This window comes from Neofelis nebulosa, chromosome 6 (genome assembly GCF_028018385.1).
Source record: "Neofelis nebulosa isolate mNeoNeb1 chromosome 6, mNeoNeb1.pri, whole genome shotgun sequence".
Classification (NCBI taxonomy): domain Eukaryota; kingdom Metazoa; phylum Chordata; class Mammalia; order Carnivora; family Felidae; genus Neofelis; species Neofelis nebulosa.
This window is the reverse complement of record NC_080787.1, coordinates 39,438,841-39,451,255: the sequence shown is the minus strand read 5'-3', so window position 1 is coordinate 39,451,255 and position 12,415 is coordinate 39,438,841. Positions and strand designations below refer to the sequence as shown.

The following is a 12,415-nucleotide window of genomic DNA, read 5'->3' as shown; positions in this document are numbered from 1 at the left end:
TGTCATGGTCTGACTGCAGCTGGAGGGCAGTGGGGGTGGCACTCGGGAATCAAGGAAGAAAAGATGTTCAAGGGGAAGTGTTCAGCTTAGAACTCAGAAAGGAGGGGGAAGGCAGGGCTGCGAAGGTGAGTCCCCAGCTTAAGTGGGGAATAAGGAGACAGGAGGAAGCATATAAAAGCCAAAACTATTCTGGGAGCCATTTCCAGGGCTTAGGCCTTGCACTACCAGTCCACCGTGCCCACCAAACACACTTTCTTGCCCTCCAGTCACGGTCACTGCCTGTAATTGTGGCATGAAAAAAAAAACAAAAACACATGCCATGCAGCAAAGGGTGACCAGGGAAGTGGTCATGTGGAGGTACCACAGAGTTAACCCATCTTCAAGAGTCAAGCAGGGCTGGTGAGGCCCGGCAGAGTGAGTAGGCGGCAAGAGCCATGGTAATGACCAGACTTACGGTGACAGTGGGCAGCAAATCAGGCAGGGTTGGCTGGAGTGAGGGCAGGAGCAACAAACATGGCCACCCCGCAACTCTGCTCCCAGCACCAGGGGCAGGAGTGGGAGGCTGAGCAAAGCCGAGCATAGTAGGGCAACCAGAAGGATCAGGGGCTTGGCCTGGAGACTACACCAGTTAGGAAAGTGGAGTTGCCCTAGGAGCTCAGGGTGTGAGACATCAAGGACCCTCAGGGCCAGGGTGAAGGAAGGAGCCAAAGTACAGCAGGCTAGAGGAGGCCAGCACCAGAGCTGTGGAGCTGGTGGAGCAGCTCTAGCCCTGGGCCGAGAGGGAGGCACCATCAGCACCTGCACACCTCACCCCAAGCACTGCCCCCCCACCCCCACCGGTGCAGGCACAGAACGGAGGGGAGGCTGGCCAGGGGTCAGTGCAACCGTCTTTCCCTCCCTCTCTCCCTCCGGTCTAGTGACACTAATTGGTCTGACACCTCTGTTATTTTAGTCACACAAACTGATCCTGGATTGTCACAGTGCTACCATGGGGTGAGCCGTGTGATTTATGTAAGGGGGAAGGTGCCTCCCTGCCCTGCTGGGCAGTAGGTTCTTTCATTCTCCAGTCCCTGCTTCCAACAGGAGCTGCATAATTTCCGGACTCTTCCTAGGTGGGGCCCCTCTCTAGCAGCAGGGCCCACGAGGCCCAGGAGCTTGTAGAGGCTCTGATTAAACAAACCTGCTTTCCTCCCCGCTTCTTAAGTAGAGCTTCCTCCCCTTCTCCAGCCCAAACTGTTTCATCCAAGCCAATCCCAGACCACACAGCACCAAGGACAAACAGCACTAGCCCCAGCACAGAGCCACACAGGCATTAAAAATATGTTTATCTTTAATGATCCAAGATTCTGCAAGACACACGGATATACCCAGAACGGGGTGGAAACACACCTTTCTCAGCCGTGCTGCCACCAACCTGGGGGGAGGGAGGGGCTGGATGCTGGCTAGGCGACACCGCCCCGCCCCCCCCCCCCCCCCCCCCCAAGTAGAGTCATTTCCAACCTCACAGGGAGTCTCTGTGGCCTATCGCCATGGAAACCAGCCTAGCACTGGGATGGGGCTCTAGGGAGCCCATAAGAGCATCTCTGAGAGGTATTTCCCATTAAAAACAACCACAAGTACCCTCCCCCACCCAAAGCTACTGCCCAGCTTCCCTTCTTCCCCCTCTGCCAAGACAGAGGAAATGGAGTGACCACAAAAGGACAAACAAAAGTGACTGTACTTCCTACTGGGGAAGAAAAAGGGGGTGAGTAGCAAGGTGGCTGTGGCAAATTGGGGGGGGGGGGGGGGGGTGCCGTGATTGCCAGAAGGCTGGGTGTGACCCAACCCGAGGTACCTCTGTTGCCAGGGGGCCACTGCTGCTGGGGCATAGAAAAAGGTCTTTAAAGGCTGCTTCCTCTTCTAGAGCTGCCCAAGGTTCAGAACAAAAGGGAATGGGGCCCAGGAAGGCTCTACAACCCCAGGAGGCAGTCATGCCCGCTATCGAGACAGCACTGTGTCCCGATGCAGTGGCAGGGAAGTATGGCCCACGTGCCTCCCTTCCCGGCCTGCGGGACTGTCAGAGGTCCGGCTGGGACGAACTCCAGGGAAGACCAGGACAGAGGTCAGGGAGGAGATAAAATCATCTCCAACTTGGCATCAAAACAGAGCAAGTTCAAAGAAACAAAACCTTGATTTGTACAGCAGCTGCCCCTGGCCTACACCCACTCAGGGTCGGCCCAATAAAAAGCTGGGCAGAGCACGGGCATGGCCGCCCTCAGGGCAGTGCACGGAACTCAGAAAAGTGAGTCTACAGGATACAAGAGAGAATGGCAGAAACAAAGCCCTGCTGTTCTCTGACACGTCCTCCACTGGCCACACATGCCCTCGGCCCTGACCTCAAACCCGCCTGTAGGAGCAGCATCCTTCAGGCTGATTCCTGGCAGGGAAGACAATTCCCAGGCAGGTCTCTGGGGAGGGAAGTCCAAAAGGTGTCCCAGAAGGAACGTCAGAGTCCTCAGAAGGCCCCCGACTGAGTTCTTCAGGGAGAATGGAGAGGAGACCACCCACCCCTTATGGCCAGGCTGCAGTGACTGTGCTCCCCAGTCCCTTTCCGAGAAGGGGTAAAAAACCAGTACTGTGAGCCCCAGGCAGAGCGCCCTGACTCAGAGAATGACAGATCATTCAGCAGGGGTGGGCATCCCCACACCCTCAGGCGCTGTGCATCTGGATGAATGAGAGGACATCTTCCTTGGACAGCTTGTCTGGGTCCTGGGGCTTCTGGGAGTCATGAACACGGATGCCATCCCCCCACTCCCAGAAGAGCCTGCCATAGTAGCAGATGCTGGGGAGAAGGAAGAGAAAGGAGGTCAGAGGGCTGTACCCGGGTGGAGCAGGACCAAGAGATCACCACCCCAACCCTGGCAACCATGACTTAGAGGACTGATCCTTAAAGGGGTGGGTCATTTAACTCCAGTTGAGGGTCTTCCCTCTAGCAGCCAACAGGTACCCAGTAGGCCCCAGCTCCTTTCCAACAAACAGATGCTGATGCTAATTGTGTCCAACTAGATTCCTAGAATTACTGATATTCCTGGTTTATCTGTCTGTGCCATTCTAATAAAACAGTATTAGTGTAGCAACAGACACTGGTGTCAGTGGCTAATTACAGGCGCATTAGAGCTACTGGCTGCTGTCAAAACCTATGACTGTAACAGTCTGGCAAACGGACTCTGGGTGCTCATGAGAGACACCTAAGACCCCTGAATCCCAAGGGGCAGGGCTGCAGGCCCTTGGTAGGTTTGCACCACCAGGCCAGTGTCAGAAGGTCACATAAGCAGTGGCTGCTCCATGGGGCAGACAGATGCCCTGCCTGGATGAGGCTCTTCCCACCCAGGACCCCCAGCCATCACAGCAGGTCTTGGTGTCACTTGCTTCTCACTGAGGTTCTATCCAGAACTGGGGGCCACGCCCTAGAGGGGGCATAGCCCCACCCTTGGGAGGAGCCCAGTCTATGCTAGGGGAGCCCCTGCTTGGGCAGCCATCTTTCTCAGGACCTGGGGTATGCCCCAAGAGGGCTGGCTGGCATCCTGGCAGGAGCACCTGGGGTTGTGGAGGGGACAGGCACGGAGGAGGGCCACTTACTGAAAGGGGGCGATGGAGTCTGCAGGGAGGTCAAAGGTAGAGATCTTGGTTTTCTTATTGTAGAAGAACTTCCTCTTGAAGCTTTTGCTGAATCCCATAGTCCATGGCTCTGACAGAAGGAAGAGGGGAAAGCTCAGAAAAGGACACAAAATATTCATGCAGGACAGGAACAGACCAACATAGGGGTGTGCCTTTCTGCACTTGTGTTCTTCCATTGCCCTCTCTCCCAAAAAGCAGGCAGAGAACAGCCTGTGAGGAGGATGCAGCCTTTATCACCAGCCCAAAGGGGCTCAAGGAGGACGACTAAGATAATTACTTCTCAACAACCCCACCCCAGTCCTGCCAACCTGCCACCAGGGCAACAACTCTGGGACCCTGGCAGAGGGAAGGCTCTTTAGCCAGAAGGCGCTGAAGAAAAGGGACTGTACAGAGGATACAAATGGCCAAGCCTGACTTGCTGCCACCCCCAGAGAAGGCCCTTTACCTGCATGAGGACACTGTGTGTGCACAAACCAACTGGGCTCCTCTCTCTCAGCCCCAACCCGACCCCCAGGACCCACCAAGGAACAGAAGAGGCTCGGGAAACAGTCCCCAACCCCACACCTCATAGAAACGCCAGCCTGGCTGCCACGCACCTTAGTAGGCAGCCTTCAGCTCCGGCTCAGACAGGGTCTGGGCCAGTCACCCTGGCTGCAGGAAAGAGGACAGGCAACAATCACCCATCACCTACCATTCACCGTCCTGACGATGTAGAGGCCAGTGGGCACAAAGTGCCGGTCATCCCGCCCTGTGTAGCTGAGCTTCGGGGTGCCACTGGAGCCCTTGATGATCTTCATTTCTAACCTAATTTCCCCGAGGTGAGTAAACAGCAAGTGTGGTTTTGTGCATGAGAGCGAGCCCTCACATTATTCTCCGGCTAATATTAAAATCCCACCACCCACAGCATTTTATCTCAGTTCAACATAAGAAATGGAAACTGAGGCAGAGATGTGAGTTGCTCCAGGCTACCCATTGAGGGAGTCTGTGCAGAGCTGGATGGAGGACTCAGGCTCTAAACTCTAAGCAATGGAGTCAGGAAAGTGACAGATGTCGCTGCTCTGTTGCTGCCGTTTGGGGGACAGGTGGGGGGGGGGGGGTGTTTCAAGGGTGACACAAGTAAGGTTAAGATCTGAGATCAGAGGTGCCACTGGGTCTTCGATCCCCCACCAAAGGCATCACTGTGGCCACTAAAGAGTTAACACGAGACCACGGAGACCTGGCCCAGCTCCCATGGCCGCAGCAGGCACAAACCCAGGATGAGACCCCCCAGATGAGAGCACCCTGCACACCACTAATGCAAGGAAGCAGTTACGCCCCCCTGCCCCTCCAGGCTCAATCTCTCTGTCAGCACCAGGAGCTGGGATTTATAGTGTTTCAAGCAGCTTGCTGCTCTGCCCCTCGCAGGGACAATCGTAACTATTACAGCATCAATGAGCCCGTATTTCTGCCTGACACACACCGCCCTGCTCCCCTCCTGATGGTGCTGAATCAGCTCTCAGCCGGGGGGGCTCTTGGCTGCGGCAGGGGGGCTAAAGGCAGCCTGCCAGGGCCAACTCACCACCTCCCCCACGACACACCTCCGCAAAAAGAGAACGCTGCTGCACCCCCACCCCAACTCTCCTCAGATCCTGCACTAAGACTGAGTCACTCACCTGACAAAAATCTTCTCCATCTCCTCCAACCTGTACACCTCCTTCACCCTGTGTGTAGAGGGACAGAGAGAGGACAAAGGTTTTCTGGGGTGTGGGGCGCAGATATTCTTACCCAGCAGCAGCTGGAGGCAGGAGGCTGTGCCTGTCCTTGTCTTCTTCTGGCCCCAGTACCCCAACCCACCAGAATGAGGACCTCCAGCCCCGTGTGCTGCTGTCCAACACAGATGCCCTAGCTCAGAGCTACCACACACCCCCTTGGGCCTGCCCCACGGCAACGGAGGAGCACAACTATGGTTACTGAGGAAGGGGGAGAGAGGAAGATCTGGCAGACACCCAAGTCATCTTCACTGTCACCAGGGGCCCAAATACCAAGGTCCAGGCTCTTGTGTAGGTCACCATGGATTTTAGGGCTTCCTGTAACAGAGTTATTTCCAAACAGTCCTAACGGGCCTTTTACCATAGGGGGTAGGGGGACCTCTACCCAGGGTGCAGGGTTCCTTCACCTCTGGGGGCCTCTGAACACATCTTTGGAACTGCTGGGTAAGGTCTCCAGGGACCCAGCAACTAGACAACAAGCAACACAGGGAGGGTCCCCAGAAGGTGTCCCTCAGGACCTGGCAGACAGGACATTTTATAAAAAGTGTAGAGAGACACCTCGGTCTCCAGTCATATAGTCTGGGTCTCCAAGCCCCAAAGGTAATAACCTCTGACCTGGGCACAGCCTAGAAAGTCTGGTCTCCCTATGTGGGCTCCCTGACTGTCCTCATCCTCCTCTCCTACCCCAGGGCCTGGAACTTTCACACCATCTAACATGGCAACAAACACTCTCTTCTTCCTGTTCAAAAACTCCCATTCCCTTAGCACCCTTTTCTCACCTGAAAAAAAAGAAAAGGCCAGGTGGTATGCTAATGAGTGTGAATGTGCAAGGTGTGTCAGTGCCCTGAGAAGCATGTGCATCTTCAATGACACCTTAACCCCTAGGAATGCATCTCCTGTGGAGGCTGGCCCACCATGACAGGCGGGATGGGGAGACACTCTGGGGCGGACACACCTACCCAGCACCCCACCCCAATTCACATTCACCAAGGGTAGTCTTATCTCTAACCACAACTTTGCCTGGTCCTCTCTACTGAGCCCTCCCATCCTCCACAGGATGGGGAAGCAGGCACTGGCCAGAAAGAAGCAATGGGGAATGGGGGTTTGGGAGGGAGACCATATGCTCACCTGATGGGATTCATGTCAGGCCGACTGGGCTTGGAAACAGCTTTCACAAATTTCTCAGCAAGCTGAATTCTAGAGCACAAACAGAGTCTCTCAGAGGTGAGCCAAGGCGCCTCCACTAGCACCCCTGCCCCCAGGGCATCTGCGTGGCACCAGAGACGGAACACTTCTGAATGTGGAGCAAAGCCGCTCCAAGAGGCAGCACTCCTATGCCTGAGGAAGCCCACCCTGCCCTTCTCCACTAACATCTTTGTGCACGCCCTCCCTCTGTAGATTTGGACATCCAGTTTTGCTACATGTTGGTAGGCTTTTCTGAAGTGTGCCTTGAGTTGTGCTCAGTCCCCTCCACTAGAACTTCAAATGTCATCTGTATCGTGTATGTCGACTCACCCCAAACCACTGATGCCACAGCACACCCACTCAGAAGAACCAACAGGCATATCAGTATCACGGCAGTGTGAGAGGTCTCTCCTTTGTGTCCCCCACCCCCCTTCTAACAACTGATCAGTCAGCCATCCACAAGCAAAAGGGCCGCTGTGGGATCCAGATGAACAGACTTAAACGGGACCACCCATGCTCAAGACATGTTCTTCAGAGACCCTCCCTCTCTCCATAAGCCTATCCTCTTGCTCAACCTGAATCAAAACATCACTTCTGATCTGAACAGCTGTGGCCAAACGGAGTGTGCTGGTATCTGTGGCAATGGAGGCCCCCAAGCCCCAGCAAACTCTGCAGTGCAGATACTAATTCCTCACCCTGGCCCTGGAACCAGCCCATGGGTGGGGAAGGAAAACTAACGATAGCCTTAGGCAAGAAGGCCTGGGTGAGGGACCAAGCCTCAGAGGCTGCTGCCGCACAGCTGACCTGGCCTACCCTGCCCTCCCTCCCCAGGACCCAGGTCAAACCGCTGGTTAAAGTGCTGCTCCCGCACGTCACTGCCATTCAGCACGAGGACATCGAGGATGTGGATGGCACTAATCTTCCGCTGGGCCTTCCCCTAGAAGAAGAAGTGCGCTGCCCATCCTGCCAAGCATCGGCCTGGGGCCCACTGCCCACCATGGCATGCTGGCCTCCGTTCTACCTATATATCACCGGGGGAAGAGAAGGACTCCAAACACAGAACTTTCTTGTGCCTCCCTCCCAGATCATTCTCAGCACCACACCAGCCCAGACTTCCGAGCAGCCAGAGATCTGAGGCTTTAGGTGATGAGCACCCCTGAACCTCAAACTCAGTGAGGCTGCCGCCATGGTGCTCCATTCGGGGCCTAGCTTCCCAATCTTGTCCACTGTTCCCATTGACTGTTCTGAAAGTCATCTGTATGGCTGTCATGGCCAAAGCTCAAGGGATCCCTGGTAAAAACAAAATCAGCAGCTAAAAAATACCCAGCAGGCCCACTAGGGCCCAGGATGCCCAGAGATGACTGAGGTTCCCTCTTGCACACATGGGGACTGTGATCCTTCCTACCTAAACGTATCATTGTTTCGAGCAACTACCCAAGGAGGAGGAATCATTTCACAGCCTTCCCCCAGCTCTGGGCCCTGTCAAGCACCACAGTGTGACCCAGTTAACTTGGGGGGAAAAGGGCCAGGCTCAGCTGTGCCCCAGTTCCCTAGCTGGCAGGGCCAGAACACATGAGCAGAACCACCTCTGACCTCCCCTTTCAGTTCATGGACGATCTCCACAGACAGTAGAGTATCCCGGGGTAGCTCTGTCTTCAGGTCTAGCTTGACCCAGCGGTCTGACTGGCGGCCGTCCCACGTGTAGATCTGGGACTTCTACAGGCAGAGAGAAAGGGCCTCATGAGGCAGGCATGGAGATTGAGGGGTGAGCGCTCAAAAGAGCTTTCAGTTGGCGGTTATAAGCTGATGGGGCTGGGAAATGTCAGAAGAAAATGTCTAGGAGAGATTAGTGTTATACTTCAGCGACAGAGATCTGGCTCAGTCCTGGTGGTAGGGAACAGGCCCAGGGCACCATTCAAAAGGCCTAAGTCCAGGGGTATCTGGGTGGCTCAGTTGGTTAAGTGTCCAATTTTGGCTCAGTCATGGTCTCTCGGTTCAAGGGTTCGAGCCCTGTGTCGGGCTCTGTGCTGACAGCTCAGAGCCTGCTTCAGATTCTGTGTCTCCTCTCTCTGCCCCTCCCCTGCTCATGCTCTGTCTCTCCCTCAAAAATAAACAAACATTAAAAAAAAAAAAAAAGGCCCAAGTCCATGATTAGTGACCCTCAAAAAAGATCAAGCTTATGGAGCACCTGGGCCTGGGTGGCTCAGTTGGCTGAGCACTTTTTTTTTTTTTTTTAAGTTTATTCATTTGTTTTGGGAAAGAGAGAGGCAGAGAGAGCGAATCCCAAGCAGGCTCCACGCTGTCAGCACAGAGCCCGATGGGGGTGGTGTTACAAAGAAATGGCTGCATGGATTCAAGCCACAGTAGCCTGCTGACAATCCTGTTAGCCTAGGAAGCTTAATATCACAAGAAAAGAAGCAGTGTTCCCTTTACAATGCACAGAGATGAATACGCAAATGTGAATGAATGAAAAACTGAATGGATGAATGACACTTGGCTAACTCACAGAAAGGAAGTGAAGCTTTAAGAAATACCTTCCCTGGGGTCAAAGCCCCAGCTCCCTAGTGCCAAGAGAACACGCACCGAGGGTGGCAGGCAGCTGTCCAGACTCCCACAGACACAGAGCAAGGTTCCACCACCCCGACAGTAGAGAGGAAGCCAGCAGCAGACTTACCCCCAGACCGATGAGGAACTTCTGCTCGCTGCCAGACACCATGCAGCGGTAGTCAAGCACTGGGCGGATCTTCTCCAGGGTTTTGGAGGTGAGCAGCGTGGGCTTATAGCTGAAGATGTCAATCTCAGTGCCCTGCAGCCCCGGGTCAGAGAAAACATGGCTGGGTTGGGGGAAGGGACAGGCGCTCAGTATGGGTGCCTGTATGAGGGATGGGGGCAGGCTGGGAGAGGCGAGGGACAGGAAGCACTTGCTCTCTGAAACATGCCCCCCCCGCTCTCCCTAACCATGCACTAACTGGGATCTAATTCCATCTGCTTGGAGTGTTCCTTTAGGACCTATTAGAAGAGGCTGGGAAGGGAAAGAACACCAACTCCCTGAGTACAGATCAATTTACCAGAGCTATAACGAAATGCCGCCAGAATATAAAAGCCACCCCTTCAATAAAACTGAAGGCGAGGACTCATCAGTAGTTGGTCTGAGAGCAGTTAAGTGACCGCTCCACCCCATTCAGAAATATGTACACATGCTACTCTTCTGAGGTCATCTGGAACCTCATTCTCCAGTCCGTGACCTCACAAAACCAGCACAACGGCCCCATAATCTGGGCTAGATTTAAATGAAGCCCAGCCCCTCAGAATCCAGGAGGTGCCTACACAAGCCCTCTGGAGGCCAGGCATCTGGAGGGAGGATGGCACGGGTCTGATACCTTCCACATCTGAAGTTAGGCCTCTCTGACTTTTTATTTTCAACAGATACCAAACTCACCTGGATTAGCTCAAAGAACTTAGATTTGGGGTCTGAGGAAGAAGGAGCAACTCGAGCCTGGTCTGGGATCTGAAAGGAGACAGCAAAGAGCTTTGATTTGCAAATGTACTTTCAATGAAAGCTGTGTGTATGCACATGCAGGCGAGGGGACAGGTCCAGACAGGGGAAGAGGCAATGGCCCCCAACAAAGGGGGCTAGAAAGCAGGAGATGGGAGTGGATAATCCGGTCACTACCTCACTTCAAGCCCTGTGGTTGCACACCACAAAGGCCCCTTCCCTCTGTCTGGGACTCTCTGTGGGCAGAGAGTTGCTGTATAGGGCGCTGGCAACAAAATGAGGCCTGGTCACCCACCACCCTTGTCCTTTTTGACCCAACTGCAGGACCACAATGTCAGTGAAAGGGCCAAAAAGGTAACTCCTGACAATGCTAAGACGTCTAACTCTGGAACCCTGTGAGGGTAGGGAGACGTTTACATGTAAGGAGAAACCCTAAGTAGACAGGGTTGGTCAATCCATTCTTCTCTACAGCTTCCCTGCTCTGGAGTAATAATGGGCTAGGGAGATGCTCACCCCCCAAAGTCGAAGGCACTCTTTCCGGATCTCTGCCTGCCGAGGCTCACTCAGGGTTCTGGGAAAATAAAACCAACAAGTGATTAAAACCTCTAGGAGGTACAAGGAGTGTGCATCCCATGCACCCCTCAGAACTCCCAAGAGAGGAAGCCCAGATGAATAAACGTGTGTGCACACAGAGGCCATGCTGCCATTAGCCCAGGATGCTTACAACACTCACATGGCTCTGCCCCTTAAAGAAGGGGGATCAGATGTAGACAAAATGGATGACCTCCCCTTCTCACCACAAAGGGAAGGAAGACTACCCTCCCGATCACCCTGAATGCCAGAGTTCCCCACACACTCTCCTCTCTGAGCATGTTCTGGCTTTTCCTCTGCTGATACACATTAAGTCCATCCCAAAGGATGCCACTATGCTCCAGAAAGCTTTATCAGCTTATGCTGACCCCCTACCAGAAGAATGGTTTTCTTAGACCAGTCCTATCTCCCCTCTCTTGATCACTCTTTATTCTGTGTCCCCTCAACAGGGGACTGTTGGTATGGCATTCTACTCATACTATGCCACTCTACACCCTCTGATGCACCCTCTACATTCCTCCTGTATCCTTTTCCTGGGGTACTCTTATCTGCCTAAACACAAACATAAAGTCTTTGAGGGCAAGGTTCATGCCATCTACTTCTCTGGTATGCTTCACAGACCACAGCAGAGTAAAAGATTAAAAAAAAAATAGACGTTTTTAAATGTTTGTTGAAATGAAATAAAGAGCTCAGAGGAAGGAGCAAAATGAAAAGATCTTTCCTTGAAATAAAATAATTCTGGGGAGTGGGCAACACTCACGTGTCTTGAACAAAGGCATGGATTTTGGCCAGAGCTTTGATCTGCAGACTACAGTGGCTAGAGAGAGGGGGGGAAAAAAAAAGATTTAATTTCAGAAGGATTACCAAAAAAGGCAAAAGATATCAAAAAAGAGAAGCTCAGCCAGAGCAGTGGCCATCTACATTTGGGGGAGAGGGGCGGGAGAACTGAAAGAGAACCCCCTTGACTACACCCCAAGATACAGTTACATGGGGCCTGCTAAAGGCTTACAATAAAGCAGAACTGAGTCAAACCCGCTAGACACCCAGCTCCCAAGTCCTGCTAAAAGGAAAGTTCTGATCCCATCCTTAAAAACTTGAAAGCAGTAGTGAATTAATTCTAAATAAAGCAACGACAAAGCCCAGACCCAGTTCAGCTGCAGACTGAACTGACTCAACCCACCTACACTAGCAGCTGCCCTTGCTACTGTAATCCCCACTATCCTTTTATACAATGTCTGGCGTTAAATTAAAGAGTGTGTGACATGTGATAAAGCAAGAAAATGTGACCAGCTAACAAGAGGGGAAACAATCCAATAGCAGAAGATCCAGAAATGGTCCAGATGTTCATATTATCAGACATGGCCCTTAAAATAACTGAAAAACATATTAAAGGATCTAGTAGAAAAGATGTACAACATTCATGGAAAGATAGAGAATTTCAGCAGAGGTACAGAAACCATATTTCTAAAAAACCAAGATTCTAGGATCGAAAACTATGATATTAGAGATGAAGAATGATTTTGATGGGCTTATCACCAGACTGAAAACAGTAGAGGAAAGAATCAGTGAACTTGGGGACAATGAGGTCAACAGAAACTCAAACCAAAACATAAAGAGAGAAAAAAGTGAAAAAAAAAAAATACCAGTATTAGAACTCTACAGGACAATAGCAAACAGTTAAACATAAATAAGTAGAGTCTCAGAAGCAGAAAAAAGAATAAGACAAAAATACTAACAA

At 52.6% G+C, this 12,415-nt stretch overlaps 1 protein-coding gene across 5 annotated transcripts in view; it reads right to left on the bottom strand.

Annotated features, from left to right (window-relative positions):
- Positions 1-1,312: 1,312 nt before the first annotated feature.
- CMTR1 (cap methyltransferase 1) overlaps positions 1,313-12,415 on the bottom strand; it is a 50,596-nt gene continuing 39,493 nt past the window's right edge. For 4 of the 5 annotated variants that reach the window (XM_058733780.1, XM_058733778.1, XM_058733782.1 and 1 more), the window contains 11 exons: positions 11,438-11,494; positions 10,600-10,657; positions 10,030-10,098; positions 9,265-9,396; positions 8,184-8,306; positions 7,436-7,527; positions 6,534-6,602; positions 5,310-5,357; positions 4,349-4,461; positions 3,619-3,727; positions 1,313-2,821 (listed from right to left, as the gene is read on the bottom strand). In XM_058733780.1, the coding sequence (XP_058589763.1) occupies positions 2,689-2,821; positions 3,619-3,727; positions 4,349-4,461; positions 5,310-5,357; positions 6,534-6,602; positions 7,436-7,527; positions 8,184-8,306; positions 9,265-9,396; positions 10,030-10,098; positions 10,600-10,657; positions 11,438-11,494 (1,003 nt within the window). In that variant the 3' untranslated portion in view covers positions 1,313-2,688. The remainder of the gene's footprint in view (positions 2,822-3,618; positions 3,728-4,348; positions 4,462-5,309; positions 5,358-6,533; positions 6,603-7,435; positions 7,528-8,183; positions 8,307-9,264; positions 9,397-10,029; positions 10,099-10,599; positions 10,658-11,437; positions 11,495-12,415) is intronic. The other variant, XM_058733781.1, reaches the window with a different exon arrangement.